The sequence below is a fragment of the Melospiza georgiana genome, chromosome 6 (genome assembly GCF_028018845.1).
Source record: "Melospiza georgiana isolate bMelGeo1 chromosome 6, bMelGeo1.pri, whole genome shotgun sequence".
NCBI classification, from domain to species: Eukaryota; Metazoa; Chordata; class Aves; order Passeriformes; family Passerellidae; genus Melospiza; species Melospiza georgiana.
This window is the reverse complement of record NC_080435.1, coordinates 21,481,577-21,507,401: the sequence shown is the minus strand read 5'-3', so window position 1 is coordinate 21,507,401 and position 25,825 is coordinate 21,481,577. Positions and strand designations below refer to the sequence as shown.

The following is a 25,825-nucleotide window of genomic DNA, read 5'->3' as shown; positions in this document are numbered from 1 at the left end:
GTTTTTGTAACCCTTTTTTATGTGTTTACTGTATTTATATCTTTATCTATACTATCTTAATTATCTGCAATTCCTTTTCTTCAACAATGTCTGTGCACTCATCTTAGTCTGAGCCAGAATCTTCCTCCTGCTGTTGGAAAAAACCTCCCTGGGCAATTCAAGCAGTGGCTAATGCCTCCTCACCCTTTTTTTTCTAATGGGAAAAGGAAGCCCAGGCTCAGCTCTGGATCCTGTTGTGGCAGGATCAGTGGGACAGCCTCTCTTGAGCAGAAGCTGGGTTGATTTGGGAAGGGTGAGGAAGGGGAGATGGTTCCCCAGTGATCTGTCAGTGTGGCATGCTGAGCAGCAGAGCTGCACCCATCCCACTCCTTTCTTCCTTTCCCAAGCCTGAGTGCACATGGATTGACAGGAGCAAGGATGGATTGAAACAGAAAAGGCTCTGGCTGTAAGGTGGATTTATGGAGCCAGAATCCCTGGAGCTGTCCTGTCACTCCTTCCACAGAAAGAGGCTGAAAGTGCTTGGAGGGCTTGGTTCCAGAGCCAGTGCTCACCCAAGGGCCCTTTTGTCCCGGGAATGCATTTTGGATGGGATCAGGCACGGAGTTCATGGGTAAGCTGGAGAGGACAGCCAGGCTCCTTCCCACCCCAGAGGGCAGCATCTGTCCCCCAACTTTCTCAGGGATGCTGTCCCCATGGCCACCTCCACAGGGGCTTGGGTGAGGAGGACACGAGCTCTGCTGCAGTCCAGCATCAGTCAGGACCATTTCCCAGTTTCTTTGGTGTCAGTGGAGCCTGGAACAGTGGGGGAGTGGAAAAAACCCTCGGTGCCAACAGCTGCTGGCAGGGCTGTGCTGCCAGGCTCCGGGCTGAGCGCTAATGAGGTGTCTGTGCTGCTGCTGGCTCTGCTCGGCTCCTGGAGCCCGCTGGGAGCCCGGCCTCACGCTCCAGGAGCTCCCAGGAGTTTGCAGGGAGCTGAGAGCAGCGCTGGTTAATGCCACCCCAGGAGAGGCGGCAGTGCCGTCTGTCTGCCAGCTCCGCACCAGGGAGGATCCATCCCATGGGATGCGGGGAGCGAAAGGCCCCCCAGCACCGGCATCGGGCTCCAGTGCCAGCTGGAAAAAGGAGCAGCTCCATGAAATCAGCAGGAGAGAATCGAGCAGGGATCCCCTAAATGTGGGCGGGCTGGATGTGGAAGTGCCTCCTTCCTAGAAATGCTGGAGCCATGGTATTGCACCATTCCAGGAGCAAACTGTGAGCATCCCTGTGATCCCAAAGGGCCCTGCTCAGGTGGGAGGGGGCAGGTGGCTGACCCCACTGTGTCCCTCCAAACGGAGAAGGGAATGTTTCAGCTTGCGTGAAGCAAAATAATCCACGTCAACCTGAGGCATTTTCCAGGGCTGTGAGCACAGCAGGAGCATGGAAGGGTGACAGTGCCCCTTGAATCCCAGCAGTCCCTTCGGATCCTAGAGCTCCCCTTGGATCCCGGCTGCCTCGTTTCTCCCCTCTGCCGCCACGTCATCTGTTTCTGTTTTCAGTGCCTGGGAACCCCTGATTCACCCCATCCCACGAGGATGCTTCCCGGGGCTGGGAGAGAGTGGGATGGCTGGGGATCGGGGCAGGGGAGCAGGATGGAGCCCTCTGCCTGCTCCATCCCTGCCGGGTGCCGGGGCCGTGCGGGTGCGGGTCCCCCGGCCTGGGCAGGGGGTCCCTGAGGCGGGGGCACCTCCGCCCGCCGCTGTCTCCCCGGCTCGGCGGCTCCGCATCCCGCTCTCCTGTTGCTCAGAGATGTGGAGGCAGTTGCTAAGAGACACCGACACGTCAGTATCTGGCCCTAAGGAAAAAAAGAGGAAAAAAAAAAAAAAGAGACAGAGAAAGAGAGAGACAAGGGAGGACGAGGAGGAGGAGGGGAGGAAGGAGGTGGGGAAAGACCTGCTCCCATCGCCGGGCTCGCAGCAGCCTTGGCCGCCGCTGCCGAAGCCCAGCTCCCGACTTGGCGGCCTCCGGGGTGTGGCCGGCCACCGGGAACCCCGCCATCCCCATCTGGAGCCCCCCACATCGCCCCTCCGGACCCCCACATCACCGCAGGGAGCCAGGCCCTGCTCCCTCGCTGGCCAGTGAGTACCCCGGGGCAGCCCGGCCTCATCGGAGGGCTCGGGGCGCTGTGGGCATGTGGGAGAGGATGGAGCTGGGGCTGCGGGCGAGGGAGGATGGAGCAGACACGGTCAGGTGGCGGGGGGCGAGGGCAGGCCTGGGGGGACCCCGGTGGGTGCTGGGAATGGGGATCTTCCCTCGGGAGAGAGGCGGGGAGGGTGTCCCTGGCACCGGGCTCAGCTCGTGGTGGCGGGGGGCTGCCGGGGGGCCGTGGAGCAGCACCTCTGCTCTGCCCACCACCAGCCAAGATGGGCTGGACAAGGTCAGCAGGTTTGGGAGGGCCTTTTCTGCCTGGAATCCCGGGGGGATGCTTGGAGGAGCGACCCTGGCCTGGGGGGCACGGGGAGGCTGTGGGTGCCCCGGAGGCCACGCCGGGCTGCAGCAGTGGCGCTCCCCCGGCGGGGCGTGCGGCCGGCACGGCTCCCCCTCTGCTCTTCCTCGCAGGCGGCTGGTGACGGCCCGACGCCGGCCCCGCCGGTGCCTCCGGAGGGGTTGGCCTTGCCCCCCGGATGCCGCCGGGATGCCGGGAACGTCGCCGTGACCGCCGCCAGCCCGGCCCCGCGGCCGGCCGCCGGCAGCCCTCGGCGTGAGCGGGCGGGCGGGATGGCCCCCGGCGGTGCCCCGTGAGGGCCGCGGCCACGAGGCCATGCTGCTGGGCCCCTGGCTGCTGGCGGCGGCGGCGGCGGTGGCGGCGGCGGGCGCGGGCTGCCCGGTGCTGTGCAGCTGCCGCGGGCAGGCCGTGGACTGCAGCGGGCAGCGGCTCTTCTCCGTGCCCCCCGAGCTGCCGCTGGACACCGGCAACCTGAGCCTGGCCCACAACCGCATCGCCAGCATCCCGCCGGGCTACCTGGGCTGCTACGGGCAGCTGCGCGCCCTCGACCTGCGCAACAACTCTCTGGCGGCGCTGCCGGCCGGGCTGTTCCGCGGCGCCCGGCGCCTGGCGCACCTGGACCTGAGCTACAACAACTTCAGCCTGGTGCCCGCCGACATGTTCCGCGAGGCCAGCGCGCTGCTGCGCCTCGACCTCAGCCACAACCCGGGGCTGCGCCGCGTCCACCCGCAGGCCTTCCGCGGCCTGGCCCAGCTGCGGGAGCTGGACCTCAGCTACGGCGGCCTGGCCGCCCTCAGCCTCGACGCCCTGGAGGGGCTGCCCGGCCTCGTGGGGCTGCGCCTGGGGGGCAACCCCTGGCTCTGCGGCTGCGCCATGGAGCCGCTCCTCAAGTGGCTGCGGGGCCGCATCCAGCGCTGCTCCTCGGGTACGTGCCGCCGGGACCCCCGTGCCCCGTCCCACACGGGGGCCGGCCGCCGGGCTGACGCCATCCCCGTCCTTCCATCCCGCAGATTCGCAGCAGGCCGAGTGCTGGGCTCCCCCCGAGGTGGCGGGGGCCCCGCTGCTGTCGCTGACGGAGGAGAGCTTCCAGGCCTGCCACCTGACGCTGACCCTCGACGACTATCTCTTCATCGCCTTTGTCGGCTTCGTCGTCTCCATCGCCTCGGTGGCCACCAACTTCCTGCTGGGCATCACGGCCAACTGCTGCCACCGCTGGAGCAAGGCCAGCGAGGACGAGGACGTTTAGGGACCGCCGCTGCCACCGCCGCCGATTGACCCCCGCCCCGGCCACCCCCCGGCCCGGCCGCCCCCGCGGGGACACCAGACTGTGCCTTGTCCGCATCCCCTCCTGCCGCCCCCCATGCCGGGGTGGCCCTCGAGGCGCCGGGGACACCAGGGGACAGCCCCGCTCCCTTCTGCCACAAAGTGGGGAGTTTTTGCACCCCCATCACCGTGAGCTTGGACCCCCTCCTGTGCTGTTCCCACTGCCCAGGACTGGTCGAGGCAGCGATTTGGGAATCCCCTGGGAACCCCCTCACCTCTGCCTGGGAGAAACAGAGGACAAAGTGTGTGTGTCTTGGGAACCACGGCCACTCTCCTGGGGGCAGCGAGGAAATCCCTGCTTTCAGCCCCAAAGCAGCACCACTGGAGCCCCCCAAATCCTGCACATACTCTCCAGCCTCCCCAAAAATCCAGGGGGCCAGGAAGCGTTGCTGACACCCAGCTTGTCACCACCGTTCCAGGGCGTGCCTGCACCTTGCTGGTAACATCAGGATGTGCTGGAACAGCACCGGGACCACCAAGCCTGGCAGTGGGATGGCTCTGACATCTCCAGGGGATGGGATCTCCCAAGGATGGCACCTTCCAGGGACTGCATCTCCCAGAGATGACATCCGCCTCCTCTTTGGGGCCAACCCGGGCACCAGTACTGCCCGCCTGGGGGAGGTTTGGGAGGCGGAAGGAGCTCTAAAAAAGGGCAAAACAAGAAAAAAAAAGCAAAAAGCAGAAAGCAAACGACCCTCTGTCCAGCCGGGACAGCCATGTCCCCAGTGCCTGTGTCACCTGTCCCTGGTGTCTGTGTCACCCTGTCACTGTGGGAGCACATCAGTGGGGAGCGGGGCTGGGGTCACCTGAGGGCTGCTTTGTCCCTTCCCCTGTCCCCCATGGAGGCTGAGTGCATGGGGAGGGGGGTTTGGTTTAACTCCAGCCCACCCCAAAAGGGCTCCTGCTGCACCCCAGCCTCAGCACTGCCCCCAGGAAAGGGAACTTGGCCTCTGCCTTCTCTGTTTTGTCTGGGGTTTTATTATTTTCCTTTCAGTGAGTCCAAGAACCTCCCTGCTCCACACCCCCTGCACCCCCACAACTCCTGCACCCCAGGATCAGCCACATGGGCATGGAGCATCCACCTGCATCCCACCAGCTCCTTCCCCTGCCTCACCTCATCCTCTTCTTTTTGTATTTATATTTATGTTTTATTTTCCTTCTCTTTTGTTTCTCCTTCTCTTTTGTTTCTCCTTCTCTTTTGATTTCCTTTCCTTTCCTTTCCTTTCCTTTCCTTTCCTTTCCTTTCCTTTCCTTTCCTTTCCTTTCCTTTCCTTTCCTTTCCTTTCCTTTCCTTTCCTTTCCTTTCCTTTCCTTTCCTTTCCTCCCCTTGTCTACTATTTCTCTTTTCTTTTCTTTTCTTTTCTTTTCTTTTCTTTTCTTTTCTTTTCTTTTCTTTTCTTTTCTTTTCTTTTCTTTTCTTTTCTTTTCTTTTCTTTTCTTTTCTTTTCTTTTCTTTTCTCCTTTCTTTTTTTTCCTTTATTTCCCTTTTTCTTTCCCTTTTTCCCTTTATTTCCCTTTTTCTTTCCCTTTTTTCCTTTATTTTCCTTTTCTTTTTCTCTCTTCTCCCCCGACCCCGCTCTTTGTACGTTTTGTAACCGCGGGTTTTGTACCACGGGGCACTTTTTCAGCGCCAAACCTTGACAATAAAGAGTGTCAGCGCAGCCGGGGCCGGGGCACGCGTGTGGTGGGGGGACACGCGTGTGTGACAGGGCCATGTGTGGGGACACTGTGTGTGTGTGTGACAGGGACATGTGTGGGGACACTGTGTGTGTGTGTGACAGGGCCATGTGTGTGTGGGGACACTGTGTGTGTGTGTGACAGGGACATGTGTGGGGACACTGTGTGTGTGTGACAGGGCCATGTGTGGGGACACTGTGTGTGTGTGACAGGGCCGTGTGTGTGTGTGGGGACACTGTGTGTGTGTGATAGGGCCGTGTGTGTGTGGGGACACTGTGTGTGTGTGATAGGGCCATGTGTGTGTGTGGGGACACTGTGTGTGTGTGACAGGGCCATGTGTGGGGACACTGTGTGTGTGTGACAGGGCCGTGTGTGTGTGTGGGGACACTGTGTGTGTGTGACAGGGCCATGTGTGGGGACACTGTGTGTGTGTGACAGGGCCGTGTGTGTGTGTGGGGACACTGTGTGTGTGTGTGACAGGGCCATGTGTGTGTGGGGACACTGTGTGTGTGTGTGACAGGGCCATGTGTGGGGACACTGTGTGTGTGTGTGACAGGGCCATGTGTGGGGACACTGTGTGTGTGTGACAGGGCCGTGTGTGTGTGTGTGGGGACACTGTGTGTGTGTGTGACAGGGCCATGTGTGGGGACACTGTGTGTGTGTGACAGGGCCGTGTGTGTGTGTGGGGACACTGTGTGTGTGTGACAGGGCCATGTGTGTGTGGGGACACTGTGTGTGTGTGATAGGGCCGTGTGTGGGGACACTGTGTGTGTGTGACAGGGCCGTGTGTGTGTGTGGGGACACTGTGTGTGTGTGACAGGGCCATGTGTGGGGACACTGTGTGTGTGTGACAGGGCCGTGTGTGGGGACACTGTGTGTGTGTGACAGGGCCGTGTGTGTGTGTGGGGACACTGTGTGTGTGTGATAGGGCCGTGTGTGTGTGGGGACACTGTGTGTGTGTGATAGGGCCATGTGTGTGTGTGGGGACACTGTGTGTGTGTGACAGGGCCATGTGTGGGGACACTGTGTGTGTGTGACAGGGCCGTGTGTGTGTGTGGGGACACTGTGTGTGTGTGACAGGGCCATGTGTGGGGACACTGTGTGTGTGTGACAGGGCCGTGTGTGTGTGTGTGGGGACACTGTGTGTGTGTGTGACAGGGCCATGTGTGGGGACACTGTGTGTGTGTGACAGGGCCGTGTGTGTGTGTGGGGACACTGTGTGTGTGTGACAGGGCCATGTGTGGGGACACTGTGTGTGTGTGACAGGGCCGTGTGTGGGGACACTGTGTGTGTGACAGTGCCGTGTGTGGGGACGCTGTGTGTGTGACAGGGCCGTGTGTGGGGACACTGTGTGTGTGACAGTGCCGTGTGTGGGGACACTGTGTGAGTGACAGGGCCGTGTGTGTGTGTGGGGACACTGTGTGTGTGTGACAGGGCCGTGTGTGGGGACACTGTGTGTGTGACAGGGCCGTGTGTGGGGACACTGTGTGTGTGACAGGACCGTGTGTGTGGCAGACACCCGGCTGCGTGCAGCGGGCACAGCAGCGTCCCGCAGCCTGCAGAAGGCATCAGCCGCGCTCTTCCCTCCAGCGCTTCCTGTTATTCCTCCGGCAGCATCTCCCGGCCCCGGCGGGGCCCAGCTGTGGCCGCCGGGTCACCTCCGCGTTCCCCCCTCCCCGGGAGCCCCTCGGGGGGACGCGGGCCCGGCCGGAGCGCAGAGGTCGGGCAGCAGCTGTGCCACGTCCGGCCGCGTCGGGGGAGCCGTGGGGACAGCGGCCGTCAGTGGCACCCCCCAATCCTGGCATTGCCCTGCCATCCCTCTTTCCATGCACCCATCCTTCCCTTCCTCCCATCCATCCATCCATCCATCCATCCATCCATCCATCCATCCATCCGCATAATACAATCCCACCTCCCATCCCAAACCTCCCCCACCCACCAAAACTGGTCCCCCATATTTTCTGCCCCTTTTCCTCTCTCTGTCCCTTCCTCAATCCTGCAGGGTCACACGGGGCCCACCAGACCTTCGGGGGTCCCCTCATATTGCGGGGGGAGAGGGGTTGGACCCTCCTGAAATGCCCCCCCGGCAGCCACCGCTCCCACCCCACAAAAGCGACAAAAGTTTCAGGGTGCGGTGCCGAAGCTTTCCCGCGGCTTTGGCAAATCCGAGTTTTCCCGGCACAAACGGGAGCTGCAGCCCCCCCACCCACGCGGGCCCCCCCTCCGTTTGCTGTGGGGCGGGAGGTGTGAAGGAGCCCGAGCCGGGCTGTAAACACGGAGGGCACTTCAAAGGGGACGCCCGGGGACATCCTTAGCACCACCAGATTATTTCGGCACCCCCGGGCGGGATGCGAGGCGGGGGGAGGTCGGGGGTCTGAACATCCCGTTTGGCAGCTTGGAAAAACGCAGTGGGGGGAGAGCTGCGGTGATTGGGGGGGACCTGTCCCTATCCTTGTCCCGATTCCTGGTGCATCCATCCTCCCCGGACCCCACTTTTACTCCGTGTGCAGAATAATCTCTGTTTCCCCGGTGTCACATTCCCACAACCACGGTTTGGGGGAACCCTGGCCGTGCCCCCCAGCCCTGCAGCGTCCCCAAGGCATGGCGCTGCGGGGTTTGAGGGCTCCCTGAGGATCACACCCCCCCACACTCCCCAGCCATCCTTTCCAAGGATGCTCCCCATCCCCCCGTGCCTGCTGTCCCCCTCTATCTTCCCTCCTCATCTTCCCCAGGCGCTCTCAGGAAGGCAACACCTTCCTTATCTTCTTCCGACGGGTGGTCCGGCCCTGCTGCCCCTCACCCCCAGCTCCGGCCTTGTTATTTTCTGGAGTGTCCCTGCATTTCTCCCCAGGGACTCCTCAACCAAACATTTCCCTCCTGGAAGGGAAAGGGAAATCTCCAAGACGCGGATAGAAAGTCGGCAGCTCCGTCTCCGCTGGCCGGGCGCCTGCGGCCATTTCCGTGCCCGGCGGCTGAGCCGGACGGGGGGAGGCAGCAAAGCCGAAACCCCCACAGGGCTGGGGGGTTTGGGGGTCGTGGAGGGATGGAGGGAGAGGAGGAGGGTGGGATGGAGGCATGGGCAAAGGGAGGGAGAGAAGGGAATAATCGTAGGATCATCAAGGTTGGAAGACCTTTATGATCAGATCCAACCATCAACCCAGCAACGCCCCTGTAACCCCAAAACCATTAACCCACGGATGGATGGATGGATGGATGGATGGATGGATGGATGGATGGATGGATGGATGGATGGATGGAGGAGGGACTGTTGGACTGATGGATGTACAGCTGGATTGACAGATGGATGAGAGATATCCAGGGGTCTCTCCAGGCTGAGGGAGCCTGGATGGCACTGGAATGTAAACACACTTTGGGACGTGTCCCTGGATGCAACATTCCCACTCCTCAAGCCCCCCCAATCCTTAGACCAAACCAGATCCATCTGGAAACTCCCCAAAACCCTCAAGGAGGCTCCCACCCCTCCAGCTGGGGGGTTGTGCAGTTCCCAGCCCCATGGCCACCCCCTCTGTTCCCTGTCTCTGGACAAAGGACTGTCCCCACACGGGGAGACCCCGGGCGGTGGCCCCCAAACACGGCGGGGGCCGGCAGGAAGGCGGAGGCAGCTCCCCCGACGGGAAGCATCCCAAGGAACCCAGTAATAATCCCGCATCCTTTCCAAGAGAGAACAAAGGCTGAGGAGATAGCATAGTTCATCACCGATAAATGAAGGATGTAAATAGCAAATACGGGGAAGATTTATTTCGAGCAGAGCCTCAGGAAACGGCGGGGGCTGGGAGGGGGGAAATGGGACAGGAGCCATTTGCTGGCTCATCCAAATCCTGGTTGGGGTGAGCCAGGGTCCTGCCCGGTGCCCAAACCACCCATCAATGCCCAGAGGGTCCTGTGTCCCTCTTCATACCCCGAGGGTCCCGTGTCCCCATCTGCACCCGGGGGCTCCCATGTCCCCATCCCTCAGGTTTGGGTGTTTCACACCACCAGCTCCTGTTTGCACACCCGGTGAGTCACCCGGGGCTCGTCCCAGCTTCAGATAAAGAAAAAAGCCCCAAAATGGGATTTGGGATTTCAGTGCTGCCGCCTGACACAATCACGGCTGGGGGGCTGTGGCAGGCAGGTGCCCACCCCACGGGGTCCAACACCCCCACCCCGGTGCGGCAATGCCCCGAAGGGCTGGGATGGAGGTTTTCCTGCGTTTCCCAAAGTGTTGCTGAGGAACAGACCAGGAGAATCCGTCCCAGGCAGAGATGCCCCATAGTGCACACACACACTGCGCCCTCGCTCACGGACACCCTCCATCCTCCACACCCCCACCCCTCCATCCTCCCTTCCACCACATCCCCCAGCCCCCCGAGGGAACTGCGCACACCCTGCTCCTTTTTTAACCAAAAATTCATTTATTTGTCACAAAACACAAAGCCTTGGGGGTGCCGGGGGAGCCGCCCCCGCCTGAGCCCCCCAGGGGCTCCTCCCCGGCTGTGCCTCAGTTTCCCCTTCCCGCGAGCAGGGCTTTCCAGCGGGGCATCCCCAAAGCAAGCCAGGCTTTGGGGCGAGGCCGAGGGGGGTGTTCCCCCCGAGGAGACCAGCTCGGGGGGCGCCGGGGGCGGTCGGGGACGGGCTCAGGAGCGGAAGAGCGTCTCCTGGGTGGCGGGATCCAGCTTGCCGCCCGGGCCGGGGCCGCCCTTGCCGCCGGGGGGGTGGCTGTGCCCCGAGGAGTAGCTGGCGGAGCGCTCGGGGCCGGGGCCGGGGGTCCGGCAGCAGAGCAGGGCGGCGCAGGCGTGGCGGAACCGGGGGTCGAAGAAGGCGTAGAGGAAGGGGTTGAGGCAGCTGTTGATGTAGGCGATGCCCGTGCAGTAGGGATGCAGGTTGTTGAGGAAGGTGTGGAGGGCGCAGGACCAAGGCAGCACCTCCAGGTCCATCAGCACGTAGAGGGTTTTGACCAGGTGGAAGGGCAGCCAGCAGCCCCCGAAGGCGGCCACCAGCACCGTGATGATGGTGAGCAGCCGCTTGCGCTTGCGGGGCCCCTCGGCCCGCTCCCGGCGGAAGTGAGTGGCCACGGTGCGGGCGATGAAGAAGTAGCAGGTCAGCATCACAGCGAAGGGGGCCACGAAGCCCAGGGCGGTGGAGGAGAGCCCCAGCCCCACCTCCCAGGCGCCCTCGGTGCCCTGCGCCGCCAGGTCCCCGTAGTCCATGTAGCAGGTGATCTTGGTGTCCCCGTCGAGCGCGGCCGCCCGCCGCAGCACCAGCGCGGGCAGCGCCAGCAGCGCGGCCAGCAGCCACAGCGCCACCGTGGCCACCAGCCCGCTGACCCGCGAGCGCAGCTTGGCCGTGGCCAGCGGCCGCACGATGGCCAGGTAGCGGTCGAAGCTGAGGCCGGTGAGGCAGAAGACGCTGGCGTACATGTTGACGAACACCAGGTAGCTGCTGACCTTGCAGGCGGCCGTGCCGAAGGGCCAGTGGTAGCCCAGCCAGGCGTAGGCGGCCCACAGCGGCAGCGTGACCACGAAGGTGAGGTCGGCCACGGCCAGGTTGGCGATGAAGGTGTCGGCCGAGCGCCGGCGGTCGCGGCCGCCCTTGAAGACGGTCCAGAGGACGAGCCCGTTGCCGGTGGTGCCCAGCAGGAAGACCAGCAGGTAGATGGTGGGTAGCAGGGCCAGCGAGGGGCCCCACTCCTCGTACTCGCACGAGTACTCCGTATCGTTGTCGAAGCCGTAGCTGTAGGCGCCCGTCGTCTCCTCCATCCCGGCGCTGGGCTCCGCTCCGCTCAGCTCATCCCGGGCTCAGCCGCTCCTGCGGCCCCGGCGCGAGTCCTACCGCGTTACCTCCCCTTCCTCCTCCTCCCCGCCCTCCTCCTGGAGGGGACGGGCGGGACAGGGCAGGAGGCAGGGCCGGGGGGAGCCCCCGTGGGAAACTTCACAGCTCCCCCCACCTCCATCTGCCTCCTGCCCGGGCGGTTTTACCGAGCTCTCACCCGCGTGTCAACGCGCCGACCCCCGCGATAACCCCGGCCTCGCCGCGCCCGCGGGTTCGGGCGCCCACCACGGCGGCGGTGGGGCTGGGATCCGGTTCTGGGGAGCTCAGGAACGGGGGGGCTGCGGGGGGCAGCATTTGGGGTTTCACCTCGGGGTGCCGCATGCGGCGCCGGGGTGTCACACATCGGGGCTGCGTTTCGCACGGGCGGTGTCACATCGGGCACTTGGCGGCGGGGGGGTCGCGCTGGGGGTTGGTGTCACACTGGAGGGAGTGGCACTGCGGGGTGGGGGGGAGGGTGTGCATTTGGCATTTTGCATTTGGCATTTTGCGTTTGGCATTTTGCGTTTGGCATTTTGCGTTTGGCACTCGGGATTCCCCGTTTTGCTGCCAGCTTTGCACACAGCGGTGGCTCCGCGGGGTCCCCCAGCGCCGGGGCTCCACTTTAAGTACAAAGTTCCGAGGAGATTTATACATTTAGCAAAAATCCTGGGCGGGGAGGGGGGCTCTGGGACCCCCCATGCTGTAAAATGACCATTTTAGGGCAGCAGCTGCCGCAGGACTGGCTGCCACCGGAGCTCTCGGTGTGTCCCAGCTCCGCGGGTTGCTGATGGAGCGGCAACGCTGAGCCAAGAGGGAACAAACTTCCCCCACCCCACAAATAAACATTGGGGGGAGGAGGAAAGGCCCCCGAGGTGGTCTGCGATTGTCCCACTGGGACTGAACTCTCACAGTTCCAGCTCTGGGGAAAAGAACCGAAGAAGCCGAGCGGGATGTCTGAAGAGCCCCAAATCCCCCAGGACACGCGGGGGGGGCTGGGCTGGGGCTGTAGGGGGGGGGATTAAGCGCGGGATAGGCTGTGGGAAGGGGCAGGTTTAACACCCCAGTGCAGGGACGGAGGTTGGTGGGGGGGCACAGAGCCCCCGGGACCCCCCACCGGCTCAGTGGGGCCCTTCTACCAGCAAAGAGGTGCGAAGGAGGGGCTGTAGGGGGAATTCAGCGGCTGAAATAGCGGGGGAGAGCTCACAGGAGCTCCAAAATGAGTGGTGTAGGGGGGAAAGGGCTCTGTAAATGGGGGTGCAGGTTAGGGGACTCCGGGGGTGAGGGCACCAAACCAGACACCCAGAGCTGCAGCATCAGCCGGGAGAGCAAACCAGGCTGGAGATAAGGAGCGATCCGGTACGCAGTGCCGGGACAGCCGGCATGCGTGGGGAGAGAGGTATGAAAGGCAGGAGCTGCTGAAAGTGGTGGCAGAACCGCGAGGTGCCCAGCTCCGGCTCAAATCCCAGGCTGGAATGAAGAAGGGCCGGAACCCCGCAGTCCCCAGCGCAGACACAGCTCGAGCCTTTCCGCTAATTAGCAGCATTAACGGGGAAACACCGGCGCTGCTAATGAGCCCCCCGGGATCGCAGCGAGGCTCCCCGGGCCGCTCCCGCCCTGGCCGGAGCCCCGTTAATGAGCAGGACCGCTAATGAGCGGTTATTAATGACTATTAATAACACTCCCAGCTCTCTGTGTCCTAATTGGAGCGCGGCACAAGTATCCATTTCCAGCCGCCGCACACCAATCCGTTTCCAGTCTCTTCCCTTTCCAAAAGCTGCGGGTTGAGTGTCCCTGTCCCCCCCTCGCTGTCCTGAAGCTGGGGTGCCTCGCCCTCGGTGCCACCCTGGGGGTTCCTTGGTCCCGGCGCCGGGGACGGAGCCCCCCAGGCTGGGTTTGTGGTGGTGGGTGGGCGGCCAGGGCTGGGCTGATAAGGAATCCGTGGGGCTGATAAGGAATCCGTGGGGCTGATAAGGAGCCCCGCTATCTGCAGCGGGGGGAGGGCAGGAGCCGCTCTCCCTGCGGGGCGGGGGCTGCCCTGGGCACCAGCGAGGGGCTGCGGGACCCTCGTTTGGCATTCCCAGGAATGAACCCCAGCGGCTCCATTAGGAGCAAGCCAGGCTCACAGCATCCCCCCCCACTGGTTCTGCAGGGGGATTGGGGTGGGAGCCCCCACGTGCAGGATGAGGAGCCAGAGCTCACCCCCCTCACCCCATCCTGGGAGCCAGAGCTCACCCCCTTGCCCCATCCCGAGCAGGAAGGGCAGCGCTTGGCCCTGCATGAGGAGCCATCCGGGAGCTTCCTCCGAATCCACAGAGTTACTCACATCCGACCGAGGAAGTGACAGCCCGAGGGCACAGCTCCTGTCCCTCTGTGCCGCCTTCCCTTCCACGGGCGCTCCTCCTGTTGGCAGCTCCCCCCGCGGTGTCCCGCATCCCTGGGACAGCACCCTGACCCCTCTTCCCTCTGTTCCTGCACCCCAACCCTGCCCGTCAGTCCCCCAAAAACCACTCCGCGCCCCCCCAAGGCTGGACACGGGTAGGTGCTGCGAGCCACGGGTTTATTGGGGGGCATGGGGTGGCAAGGACAGGGAGGTGCTGCCGGAGGGGCACCCTGGGGGCAAGGGACAGGGATCGTATGGACACTGGAGACACTGGGATGTACCCGGGGTGGGCACTGGGGGCAGTCAGATGCTGATGGGGCTCACAGAGGGAGCACTGGGGACTGGGGGGCAATAGGAGCCCGACGGGGGTCTCGGCTGCCCCACAGCGTGGTGGGCAGGCAGGAGCTGCCCCATGGCCCCCGGGCTAGAGGCCGAGGGAGAAGGTACCCGAGTCGGTGGATTGCTTGTCCCGGGAGCAGGTCCCCAGCGCCCCGGGGGGACACGCTGAGGGGGTGGCAGGCACGCCTGCCTCTGACACCTATGGGGCAGGGGACAGAGGCACTGGGTGAGTCACTGCAGCCGGGGGGGCGCTGGTCGAGCCCCCAGAGGTGTCTCCATCCCCAGGGAACCCCGGCCCCGTGTCTGACCTCCTCGAACTTGCGGGCCTTGTAGTGCTCAGCGCCCTTGAGGAAGTTGAGCAGGATGATGTCGCACAGCACCGTGCCCTGGGAGCAGCAGTGTTGGGGTGAGGGGCCCCGCGCTGTGGAGCACCCCCGTACCCCCACAGAGCCAGGCTGCTGTCACCCTGCAGCTGTGCTGTGTCCCCATGCCCTCTAGCCACGGGATTTCCCCCTTGTGCCCTGGGGGGTGTCACCACTGCGGGGCTGAGAACGTCCCCAACTCACCACACCGATGGAGGTGAAAGCAGCCACCGTGTTGATGAGGGTGGGCACGATGCCGAACTTGCCGGCCTGGGGGAGCAGAGCCCTTGTTGGCCAGGGTCCCCAACCCCCTGTGACCCCACAAGTCCCCGGCCCCACACGTACGCTGCCATACACCAGGACATCGAAGCGGATCCCAAAGGCCTTGATGAGGGTGCGGCGCTCGGAGCCATCGGGCCAGCGGTAGTACCTGGCGTGCCTGCGGTGACACGGGGACATGGGGACATGATGACAAGAGCTGTGCCAGGCAGTGCACACCCCTGTGCCGTGTGTGTCCTGGCCATACCTGAAGTTGTATCCAGGGGCAGGGGTCCGGGCCAGGCTGTCCAGGCGGGTGAAGGAGTAGCGGGGCAGGCAGCGCTCCCAGGCCCGGTCCAGGTCACACACCCACCCGATCTTGATCCCCAGCACCCCCCCCTGCCCCAGCCCCACATCAGCACCACGGACCCTGGCCCCATGGCGCCAAGTCCCCACAGCTTCACAGTCCTGCATCCCCATGGCCCTGCGCTCCATGTCCTATGAACCCACAGCCCACATTCTCATCTCCCCAAGTTCCACATCCCCCTGCACCCCATGTCTCCAGTCTCCATGTCTGTACACCCCATGTCCCCGTGTCACACATCCCAAACCCCATCCGTGTCCCAGTGTCAAGCCCCACATCATCACTCTGTCCCATGTTCCTGTATCCCCATGTCCTGTTCCCAACATCCTCATCCCTGCATCCCGTGTCCCCATGTTATGCAAGCCCATGTCCCCATCTTCCATGTCCACATCCCACCACCCCATATCCCCCCATCCACGTCCCATGTCCCCATGTCCCGCATCCCATGTCTCTGTGTCCCCATGTCCAACATCCCATGTCTCTGTGTCCCCAAGTCCCATGTCCCTATGCCTTTCCACCCCACGCACTTGTACCCCTGTGTCCCCACACCCACGCCATTGTCCCCCCGTGCCTCCCGTGTCCCCTGTGTCCCCGCTCACGGTGGCAGCCAGCGCAGGGAAGTCCTGCCCAGCCAGACGTGCCACGTCCCCCAGGCGCAGGATGGGGCACAGGGGCTGCAGCTGTGGGTGGAAGCGACACCGGCCCAGCTCCACCCCACTGCCAGGGGGTGGCAGGTTGGTCCTGGGGACACAGAGGGACACGGGGGACACGGAGGGATGTGCCATCAGGCAGCAGTCTGGGGTTCATGGACCCTCATCCCAGTATCTCCCCACCATCTTGTGCCTGTGTCCCCATGTCCCCTGTCCATGTCCCTGTGTTACCCAACACCCTGTCCTCATGTCCTCCCGTGTCCCCCCGTGGCTTGTGCCACTCACTTCTCGAAGCCAAAGAGCGGGAAGCGGATGCTGTTCTTGATGAGGAGGGTGAAGTTCTCAGCTTCCAGCATGACGGGGCTGGAGGAAGGGGGGTGACACTGAGGACATGGCAGGGGGCATGTCCCCTGCTCCTCCCTGTGTCCTCCCAGCCCCACTTACACGTCAATGGTGTCCACCTCGGGCGGGCACCAGCCATGGATCTCGCAGGTGCGCAGGGTCGCGTTGTAGGGGACGCAGCGCCCTGTCAGCACCCCTGGGACCCCCAACCCTGTCAGCACACCAGGCACCTGGGCCCCTGAACTCTGTCAGCACCCCTGTGACTCCTCTACTCCCATCAGTACCCTCGGGGGCATCTCTGAGACCCCAGACCCCCATAGGCACCCCTGGGACCCTCGGACCACTGTCAGCACCTCTGCCAGCAGCGCTGAGACCCCAGACCCCCTCAGCACTCTTGGGACCCCCAGACCACTGTCAGACCCCCGGGAGCACCCCTGAGACCCCAGATCTCTGTCAACACCCCGGGGATCCTCATACCTCTGTCAGTACCCTCAGGAGCACCCCTGCGACCCCAGACCCCCATCAGCACCCCGGGGATCCCCATACCCCCTTTGGCACCCCTGGGACCCTGAACCCCCGCTCCCCCAGCCCTCCAGCTCCAGAGCCCCGGGCCCCACAGCCCGCCGAGCCCACCGAGGGTCCCTCACTCCCGCCCGCGGTGGCTCCCGCGGTCCCTCGGTGCCCTGAGCCCCGTTGCCAGCGGGTTCCTCACCGTTGCTCGTGCCCGGGCTCAGCTCCCGGCAGTCTCGGTCCGCCGAGCAGTGGAACGCGGCTTCGCTCTGCGGGGCGGGGGTCAGCGGACGGGGGGCTCACCGAGGGGTTCCCCCCGAGCGCCCCCTGCCCCCCCGCACCTCCGGGCACACGCCCTGCGCCTGCTCCTCGGTCCGGATCTGCTTGGTGACCACCACGAACACCGAGGTGCCCTGCGGGACGTCGCTGTCACACAACCCCGTCCGGAACTGAGGCGGGAGTGGCCCCGCGCCCCTCAGCGACCCCTCCGGTCCCCGGTGCTCACCTGGGGGGGCGTGACGTAGTCGGCCGTGTCCATCACCTGCCCCGCGTAGCGCCCCACGCCCTTCACCTTGGTGACCACGGAGGACTCGATGGCGGTGTCCCGCACCTGGTACGCTTTCTCATGGAGGAACACCCAGCTGGGACAGCACCGCGGGTGACGCTGGGGACAGCCACCCTCGGACACCACCGGCACCCCCCTGGCCCCTCCTGCCTCTCCCGAACCTGCCCGTGACCCCCGGAGCTGTCAGCGCCAGCGGCTGCGGGTCCCCGACTGCCACTTGTCATCCCCCCGCCGGTGGCTGCTGTCACCCCCAGGAGCACTCGGGGACAGGGACCCCAGCGCGGCTCATCCCCTTCTGTCACCCCCTGGGGCCGAGCGGCTTCTCTGCCCCTCGGTGTCACCCACGCTGTCCCCTTCCCGTCATCCACCCGAGGTGCTCTCCTGGATGTCCCCCTTGTGTCACCTGTACCGACACCTTGCTGTCCCCATCGTGTCACCTGCGCTGCCACCCTCCTGTCACCCGCACCGGCACACACTCCGGCTGTCCCCCTTGTGTCACCCGTACCGACTTCCTCCGTCCCGTCTTGTCAACCGGCACGCTCTCTGGCTGTCCCCATCGTGTCACCCGCTCCGGCACACCTGAATTCCCGGCACTGACACATTGTCACCCGCTCTCCCATCCTTCCTCTGCTCCCGGCCTGGCCACCCCCTCACCCCGCGTACCGCCCGGTGTCCCCTCGCTGTGACCCCACGCCACACGCCATCACCCCCGGGTGTCACCTGCAGCAGCGAGTGGCTGTCACCGCGCTGTCGCGGTGCCAGGAAGGGTTCGGGGGTGTGTCCCGGGGGATGTCCCGGGGCGGGCTGTCCCGGAGATGCCCGGGGGTGTTGCGGCGGCTGCCGGGGGGGCTCACCCGACGAAGTAGGCGAGGATGAGGAGCTGGACGCCGCGGTTGACGACGCCCACCACCCAGCTCTTCACCACCACCGACTTGGTGGTCTCGTAGGAGAAGAAGTCGCTCACCCAGCGGGTGCGGGAGCTCGGGAGGGACATGGACAGCGCGGGGGCGGCCGGAGACCGGGCTGCGGGCAGGGCAAGGCAGGGCTGCGGGAACCGAGGAGGATGCGGGAAGGGCAGGGTAGGGCTGCGGGCAGTGAGCGGGGATGCGGGCAGGGCAGGGCAGAGCAGGGCGGGCGCGGGTGCAGGCAGCGGTACCGGCAGGGGCACGGACAGCGTGCGGGTACCGGAGGGTGTGGGCAGCACCCGCAGGGGTGCGGGCAGCGAGGGCGGTGCGGGCGGGCGGGCGGAGGCGGGGGCAGGGCGGGGGCCGGGGGCGGGGGCACGGCCCGGGGGGACGGGAGAGATGGCCCCCTCGTTCCTGGATGGATGGAGGGGTGCAGGCGGGATCCTTCCCCGGGGTTCCCCCCTAAAGGGGGAACCCATTCGGGCACCGGGGAGCCCCGCATTGGGATGCACGTGGCGGGTGCGCCCCAGACTGGGGATGCCTGGTTTGGGGGGACACCCCTGCAGGGGAGGACGGTGAGGGAGCCCCGTGCGCGCGGTTTCGGGGGTGCCCCGCTCTGGGCCACCCCATGGTCCGGTTCCAACACTTTGGGGAGCCCCGGGTTTGGGGGAGGGGGGTGTCCCCAGAAGAGGTGACGTCACGGGGCTCGCCCCGTGCTGGCCAATGGGGTCTCTCCCCTTGTCTCTATTGTTCTGGGCGGGGCAGAGCGGCGGGTGGGGGGCGGAGTCCCGGCCGCTCTGACCCCGCCCCGGCCGCTCGGTGGGCGGGGCCTCCATGGCACTGCGGGCCCTCCCCCGGTGCGGCGGAGAGCGCTGCACGGGCCCGCCCAACCGCCAGGGGGCGCACGCGCGGAACCGGCGCCATGGCGGAAGTCCGAGCGACTTCCGGCGGCGGCGGCGGCTCCGCGCGGTTCGCGCTGCGCAGGCGGGAAAAGCGGCGGCAGCGGTGCGGGGGGGCCGGCGGGCTTACCGGGGGATGGAAGGGGGGTGTCTGGATCTCGCAGGGAGAACCCAGAGTCAGGGCAGGCCGGGCTGGGATGGGGGAACGGGCCTGAGATGGAAGTGGGCTCGGAGCGGGTGGGCAGGCCCGGGGTTGGGGGGAAGCCTGGGGGGCTCTTGGGAGCTCGGGCTCGGAAGGAATTCGGGGGTGCGGTGGATGGTTTGGGGTGCGGAGAGGCCGCAGGAAGGACGGGAAGGGCAGGGATGGGGGCAGTCGAGAGGTGCGATGACACAGCGGCGGCCGAGGGCTGCAGGAAGGGGCGGCCCTGGGGCCACGGCCCGGCTGGGGAAGGGGCGAGGTGGGCCGGGGGTCGCCCCCGTCAGTGAGTCAGAGGCAGCGTCCGGGGCGGGGGCAGCCTGGGGAGTGGGGTTTGGTTTTGGGCGCGCTGGGGAGCGCCAGGAGCCTGTCGCCAGCCCGGCTCACCCGCTGTCCTCCCACAGCTGCCGTGAGTGACTCCCGTGCCGCTGCCCCGGGCATGCCGGGCTGGGGAGGCTGCTGAACCCCCCTGAGATCGTCCCCGTCCCCTCCCACATCCCGCAGCCGCCATGGCCGACACACTGGAGTTCAACGAGATCTACCAGGAGGTGAAGGGGTCCATGGTGAGCGAAGGGACACGGGGATGGCCCCAGGGGCACTCCCAGCGTTGGGGTGTGGATGAGGGGAGCGAATACTGTGCGGTGAGGAGGGTGTGGGGGATGAAGCTGTGGCTGATTTGAGGGGAGTTGGTGGTGTGGGTGCCTGGAGCACCCAACGAGGCCGTGGTTCCTCCATGGGGCCGAGTCCCCTCATGCCCAGCTGTCCCACAGAACGATGGGCGGCTGCGGCTGAGCCGGCAGGGCGTCATCTTCAAGAACAGCAAGACGGGGAAGGTGGACAACATCCAGGCCTCGGAGCTGGCCGAGGGCGTGTGGCGGCGTGTGGCACTGGGGCACGGCCTCAAGCTGCTCACCAAGAACGGCCACGTCTACAAGTATGACGGGTTCCGGGAGTCGGTGAGTCCCTGCTCCCGCTGCCTTGGCCCTGTCCCAGATCCGGCTGTGCTCCCTGCCAGCCCCAGAGCAGTTCTGCCCCCTGCATCTCCATGCCCAGGGCTGTGTGTCACCCAGGGCTCTGGGCACTACTGGTTCCTGATGGTGTTGCCTCTCTCTTTCCCAACCCAGGAGTTTGACAAGCTCTCAGATTTCTTCAAGGCCCACTATTGCCTGGAGCTTGCAGAGAAGGATCTGTGTGTGAAGGGCTGGAACTGGGGCACAGTGAGGTTTGGAGGTGAGTTCCAGTGGCAGCCTGAGGCCTTGGGGTGGGATGTTCCCACCACTGTGGCTGTTCTGCTGCCACAGCCATTCCCTTAGGAGCAGCTGTTTTCTAGGGAGGTCCTCAGAGACAGTGAGGACATTTGCCATCTCAGGAGAGCAGGAGGGCCCTGAATCCCAGAGGGCTGTGCTTGATGTGGAATGTGCACATGTGTGGCATTCTTCAGGGAGCCAGGGAAGCTGGTGGATGTGCCTTCAGCTCAGGGACGGGGACACATGAGGTCAGATAGTTCCTTTTTGTCTGTTTCTGATCAGTGTCAATTTCCAGTGATGCAGCCGGAAGGGAGAAAGCCTGGGGATTTTGGAGGGTGGGAGTGTAGTGATGAGAGCAGAGGCACTGCTGGATTTTAGGGGAGGAGCGAGACTGTGGCTGGAGATGGGATTTGTGGGGTGCAGCTCCAGCTGGCTGTGGTGTCCCCGCAGGGCAGCTGCTGTCCTTCGACATCGGGGAGCAGCCAGTGTTCGAGATCCCGCTCAGCAACGTGTCCCAGTGCACCACGGGCAAGAACGAGGTGACGCTGGAGTTCCACCAGAACGACGACGCCGAGGTCTCCCTCATGGAGGTCCGGTTCTACGTGCCCCCCACCCAGGAGGACGGCGTGGACCCCGTGGAGGTGCGTGGGGCCGGCAGGAGGGCGGGGGCTGGCGGCGAGGGACCCTTTGTGACCGCTCCCCCGGCAGGCCTTCGCCCAGAACGTGCTGTCCAAGGCGGACGTGATCCAGGCCACCGGAGATGCCATCTGCATCTTCCGGGAGCTGCAGTGCCTGACGCCGCGCGGGCGCTACGACATCCGCATCTACCCCACCTTCCTGCACCTGCACGGCAAGACCTTCGACTACAAGATCCCCTACACCACCGTGCTGCGCCTCTTCCTGCTCCCGCACAAGGACCAGCGCCAGATGTTCTTCGTGGTGAGCGGGAATGGCTCAGCCCTCCCCTGGAAGGGCATTGAGGGTGCTCTGGGGGGGTTTTGTGTTTTCACCTCCTCTTGTCTTTCCAGATCAGCCTGGACCCCCCAATAAAGCAAGGCCAGACCCGATACCACTTCCTGATCCTGCTCTTCTCCAAGGATGAGGACATCTCCCTGACTCTCAACATGAATGAGTGAGCTCCCTGATGCCATGCTGCCCTCCCTGGATCCTGAGGGAGCTCCTTACACCCCAGACCCTGTTCTCACCTCTGCCCTCCTTCCCTCCACACAGGGAGGAGGTGGAGAAGCGCTTTGAGGGGCGGCTCACCAAGAACATGTCAGGCTCCCTCTATGAGATGGTCAGCCGGGTGATGAAGGCACTGGTGAACCGCAAGATCACCGTGCCTGGAAATTTCCAGGGGTGAGCAGCTGCAGGGAAGGGAAAGTCCTTCCCTTTCCACCTTGTTCCCATGGCTGGGGGAAGGGGCTCTGTGTGTGATTGATGCTGGGGAGCAGGGCCTGTCTGCCAGGGCTGGGCACAGGGAGGATGTTTGTCCCCATGGATAGCACTGTTTGTCCTGCAGACACTCTGGAGCCCAGTGCATCACCTGCTCCTACAAGGCCAGCTCAGGGCTGCTGTACCCGCTGGAGAGAGGCTTCATCTACGTGCACAAGCCCCCCGTGCACATTCGCTTCGACGAGATCTCCTTTGTCAACTTCGCCCGCGGCACCACCACCACCCGCTCCTTCGACTTCGAGATCGAGACCAAGCAGGGCACCCAGTACACCTTCAGCAGCATCGAGAGGTCGGTGTGGGCTGTGGGCCAGCCTGGCTGTGCCCACCGAGGCTCCCTGGCACCCCCAGCCTGACTGTGCCCTCTCCCCCAGGGAGGAGTATGGGAAGCTCTTTGACTTCGTCAATGCCAAGAAGCTGAACATCAAGAACCGGGGCCTGAAGGAGGTATCAGCACACAGGGCTGGGCTCGCGCCCACTGGTGCTGCCCTCTCCCAGAATCCAGCTGCTTTTCCCTCCTTTTTTCACCTCTCTTTTCTCTCCTTGCCCTTGTAGAGGAAAAAGGTCCGTGCGATATCCCTTCCTCTTTCTCCTCCTCCTCCTCCTGGTGCAGGTTTCCTGTGCATGGCTGTGGTGGTCTCTGACTAACCCAGTAACCCTAGTGTGGTGTGCAGGGACCCCCCTAACCCCCATAACTGCTCTGCCCCTCTCTCTCTGGGGCCCTGAGGGGGGAAGGAGGGAACATGGTTGTGTCTGTGCCCTGGCCTGTGCATGCCCAGGCTGTGCTCACCCAGGGCTGTGTTCCTGGGTGAGCACAGGGAGCAGCTCCCATCCTGCCTCTCTGCAGGGAATGAAGCAGAGCTATGATGAATATGCTGACTCTGATGAGGATCAGCACGATGCCTACTTGGAGAGGATGAAAGAGGAGGGCAAGATCCGGGAGGAGAATGCCAATGATAGCAGTGATGGCTCTGGGGAGGAGACAGGTGAGGGCTGGGGCTGTGAGGGAGTGCCATGGTGCTCCAGCTCCTGCTCCCCATGATGATCTGTAACACTGAGCCCTCACTTTGTCCTCTAGACTCATCCTTCAACCCTGGAGAAGAGGATGATGATGTGGCAGAAGAGTGAGTAGAGGCCAGGCAGGGCTTTATCCAAAAGCCCCATGGGAAGGTGCTGTTCTAGGGCTGTGTGAGCACTGAGAGATGCTCACAGCATGACTGGGATCACCTGGATTTGGGAATGTACAGCCCTGGGTTTGGGAATATTGGGCAGCTGGGGCAGTTCTGGGCTCACTTCATTGTGATGGCATCAGGCAGTATGAGAAAGTTCTGGAAGGGCTCCAGGGGAAGCCTTGGCTGCACTTTTTGGGAAAGAGAACAGTTGGGAGGAGGGTTAAAGCCCCAGGCTGGGGTGAGGATGGGTGAGAGTTGTGAAGCTGAGCCCTGGCGCCACGAGAGCTCTGAATGTGCAGGAAGCAGAACACAATGAGCTGTGTTCGTGGAAGGCCACTCCCCTGAGGGCTGTTAACGGGAGCAGGGCAGCTCTGGCCCAGGCAGCCTCAGGGCTCTGGTGTCTGGGGGCAGCTCTGAGGCTGGTGCCCCCATGCAGGTTTGACAGCAATGCCTCAGCCAGTTCCTCCAGCGGCGACGGCGACAGCGACCGCGACGACAAGAAACCGGCCAAGAAGGCCAAGATCGTCAAGGAGCGCAAGCCCCGCAAGAAACAGCCCGAGGTGAGGTGGTGTGGGAGCAGGACCAGCTCCTGCAGGAACAGGACCAGCTCCTGGAGCGGGGTCAGGCCAGTCACAGCCCCACCTGAGTTGCCTGACCTCAGCCTCTGCAGCACTCACCAGTGCCCTGGCCAGAGCTGGTGTCTGGCCTGGTGTTGCTGCCTCCAGCTGGCTCCAGGCCGAGCCTCTCCCAAGGGCATGTTGTTGCCATGCCCAGCCTATCTGGTTGTTGTTGGGCTGTTCTCCAGCAGCCTGACCCCCAGCTGTGGCCCTTTAGCCCCACTCCCCAGCTGGATTGCTGGGGGCTGCAGAGGCAAGCAGAGCCTGCTCCTGAGGTGTTGGGTGAGGGGTGCATTGGGTTTCCACGGGTGTTCTCCACCTCCCAGAGCAAGAAGGGGAAGGACCCCAACGCTCCCAAGCGCCCGATGTCGGCCTACATGCTCTGGCTGAATGCCAGCCGGGAGAAGATCAAGTCGGACCACCCTGGCATCAGCATCACCGATCTGTCCAAGAAGGCTGGGGAGCTCTGGAAGGCCATGTCCAAGGAGAAGAAGGAGGTGAGGGATGGGAGGCCCAGGGTATAGCTTGGCCTGGTACAGGAGGGGAGGCTGGCTGTGGAAGGCCCTTCCTTGCTCCTGGGAGCATCTGGGAGCAGATGGGGAGTTGGGTAGGGGTGGGGACATCCTCGGGCAGGTGAGCTGGGTGATCAGGAGTGGGAGCAGGGTGGGATGCAGGTGGGTGCTGGAGGATGGTTTAGGAGGAGGGGTGGCCTCGCTGACCATGTGCTCTGGCTGCAGGAGTGGGATCGGAAGGCGGAAGATGCCAGGCGGGACTACGAGAAGGCCATGAAGGAATACAGTGTGGGCAGCAAGGCCGACAGCCACAGGGGGTGAGTGTGCTGCCAAGGGGCTGCCAGGGCTTGGCCCCCCAAAATTGGGGTGTTCCCAGGGCCAGCTGGGTAACGTGGCTCCTCTCCCCTCTGCTCACCCAACCCCACACAGGGAGAGGTCGAAGAAGAAGAAAAAGAAGCAGGAGAAGCAGGTGAAGGGGAAAGGGGACAAGAAAGGTGCCACCTCCAAGTCTTCATCCTCCAAGTCCCCGGCTAAGGGCATGAGTGACAGCTTCAAGAGCAAGGAATTTGTGTCCAGCGACGAGAGCTCCTCTGCAGAGAGCAAGAAGGAGGTGGGGTCACAACTGGGGAGGTCCTGGTCCCTTTTCCCTGGGGAACAACTGTCTGGGAGGGCCCCAGCCCCTCTTCCTTGGGGAACACCCTGGTGGTTTCTGCTGGAGAGGCTGGGTCCTTGTGGTACTTCATGTCCTTGGGGACATCCCTTGGTGTGTCCCCATGTCACCACCATCACCCTGTCCCCACTGTAGTGGGGGATACTGCCCTGCCTTCACTGTCCCCTGCTGACCTCTCTGTCCCCCGCCTGCAGGACTCGGAGGAGGAGGGAGCTGCCAGCCCGGCCCCCAGCTCAGAAGACTCTGCCTCGGGCTCAGATTAGCTCCATCCCAGCTGGCTCCAGGCTGGATCCCAGAGGAGAGGACTGGACAGGCCAGCCCCACGGCAGGGACCAGGGTCCCGGGCTCTGGATGGCTCCCAGCCGAGAGCAGGGCCAGGTTCCCCTGTCCCCCCAGCACCCCGTGGTGGCAGGAGGTGCCTCCTCAGTCCCTCACCGTTGTATTCCATCAATTTATTTTTTCTAAACACTTGGCTTTCTCTCCTTTCCTTTCCTTCCCTTGTTGGTTTTTTTTGGTGTTGTTTTTTTGTATTTTGGGTCTGTTCACATGGCAACTCGGGTTGAATTTAAAAAAAACCCCACTGATGGTGTTTGTGTGGGTGTGGGGCTGGCTCCCCCTTCCCTCCTTCCTTCCTGCAGCCATCCGGGAGCTCATTCCCCTCCTTGAACCGCTTCCAGGGCTGACTTCACTCTCTTCCCACCCTCCATTAGCGGCCCCCAGCCCCTGCTCAGCCATCAGGGCTCCTAATTACAGCCCCTCGCTCGATCCTGATGCCATTTGTGTTTTTTTCTACCTCCCTCGTGAGGGGGTTGATCCGATTAAGGCCTGTTTCCCCTCCGGTGTTGATTGCAGCCGATTCCCGGTCTGGAACCAGCCCCAGGGGGACCCCATGGCTGCCCGTTCCCCCCTCCTTCCACTGCCTTTACCGGCACCGCTGGGATGGGGCTACGGGGAAGCAGGAGTCTCCCGGGGCGGGAGCCAGCCGCGTGTCCCCGGTGGGCACAAGGGACCCTGGATGGTGGGGTCCATGCTGGGGGGCTCTATTGTCACAGCAACCTCCGCCTGAATACGCGTTACCGCCCCGCGCCTGGAGGA

At 63.9% G+C, this 25,825-nt stretch overlaps 4 protein-coding genes across 4 annotated transcripts; 2 read left to right on the top strand and 2 right to left on the bottom strand.

Annotated features, from left to right (window-relative positions):
• The first annotated feature begins 2,797 nt into the window (after nt 1-2,797).
• LRRC55 (leucine rich repeat containing 55) lies at nt 2,798-5,459 on the top strand. Its single transcript, XM_058027108.1, has 2 exons — nt 2,798-3,407; nt 3,493-5,459. The coding sequence occupies exons 1-2, from the start codon at nt 2,798-2,800 to the stop codon at nt 3,726-3,728; spliced, it is 846 nt and encodes a 281-aa protein (XP_057883091.1). The 3' UTR covers nt 3,729-5,459.
• A 4,657-nt stretch (nt 5,460-10,116) lies between these two features.
• APLNR (apelin receptor) lies at nt 10,117-11,238 on the bottom strand. The gene has a single exon (XM_058026876.1). It carries the CDS (start codon nt 11,236-11,238, stop codon nt 10,117-10,119), a length of 1,122 nt encoding a protein of 373 aa, XP_057882859.1.
• Nucleotides 11,239-13,932: 2,694 nt separating this feature from the next.
• On the bottom strand, nt 13,933-18,054 carry P2RX3 (purinergic receptor P2X 3). The gene is made up of 12 exons (XM_058027249.1): nt 17,915-18,054; nt 17,001-17,136; nt 16,837-16,908; nt 16,698-16,764; nt 16,088-16,181; nt 15,929-16,006; nt 15,593-15,734; nt 14,898-15,028; nt 14,717-14,810; nt 14,576-14,641; nt 14,318-14,395; nt 13,933-14,208 (listed from the first exon to the last, which is right to left on the bottom strand). The coding sequence occupies exons 1-12, from the start codon at nt 18,052-18,054 to the stop codon at nt 14,095-14,097; spliced, it is 1,212 nt and encodes a 403-aa protein (XP_057883232.1). The 3' UTR covers nt 13,933-14,094.
• Nucleotides 18,055-18,921: 867 nt separating this feature from the next.
• SSRP1 (structure specific recognition protein 1) lies at nt 18,922-25,299 on the top strand. Its single transcript, XM_058027238.1, has 17 exons — nt 18,922-18,970; nt 19,465-19,623; nt 19,831-20,016; nt 20,185-20,290; nt 20,758-20,948; nt 21,016-21,246; nt 21,336-21,439; nt 21,538-21,666; nt 21,830-22,051; nt 22,134-22,206; nt 22,607-22,745; nt 22,838-22,883; nt 23,368-23,491; nt 23,875-24,045; nt 24,286-24,377; nt 24,490-24,670; nt 24,925-25,299. Exons 2-17 carry the CDS (start codon nt 19,570-19,572, stop codon nt 24,991-24,993), a joined length of 2,118 nt encoding a protein of 705 aa, XP_057883221.1. The 5' UTR covers nt 18,922-18,970; nt 19,465-19,569; the 3' UTR covers nt 24,994-25,299.
• The last annotated feature ends 526 nt before the right edge of the window (nt 25,300-25,825 follow it).

Excerpts from the sequence above, each read along its gene's own strand:
- LRRC55 (XM_058027108.1), top strand. The coding sequence starts at position 2,798 with ATGCTGCTGGGCCCCTGGCTGCTGGCGGCGGCGGCGGCGGTGGCGGCG. Across the intron at positions 3,408-3,492 it reads CATCCAGCGCTGCTCCTCGG|ATTCGCAGCAGGCCGAGTGC; the intron begins GTACGTGCCGCC and ends TCCATCCCGCAG.
- APLNR (XM_058026876.1), bottom strand. The coding sequence starts at position 11,238 with ATGGAGGAGACGACGGGCGCCTACAGCTACGGCTTCGACAACGATACG.
- P2RX3 (XM_058027249.1), bottom strand. The coding sequence starts at position 18,054 with ATGTCCCTCCCGAGCTCCCGCACCCGCTGGGTGAGCGACTTCTTCTCC. Across the intron at positions 16,909-17,000 it reads ACTACGTCACGCCCCCCCAG|GGCACCTCGGTGTTCGTGGT; the intron begins GTGAGCACCGGG and ends GACGTCCCGCAG. Across the intron at positions 14,396-14,575 it reads CTTTCACCTCCATCGGTGTG|GGCACGGTGCTGTGCGACAT; the intron begins GTGAGTTGGGGA and ends TGCTGCTCCCAG.
- SSRP1 (XM_058027238.1), top strand. The coding sequence starts at position 19,570 with ATGGCCGACACACTGGAGTTCAACGAGATCTACCAGGAGGTGAAGGGG. Across the intron at positions 22,884-23,367 it reads GATGATGATGTGGCAGAAGA|GTTTGACAGCAATGCCTCAG; the intron begins GTGAGTAGAGGC and ends GCCCCCATGCAG. Across the intron at positions 24,671-24,924 it reads CTGCAGAGAGCAAGAAGGAG|GACTCGGAGGAGGAGGGAGC; the intron begins GTGGGGTCACAA and ends CCCCGCCTGCAG.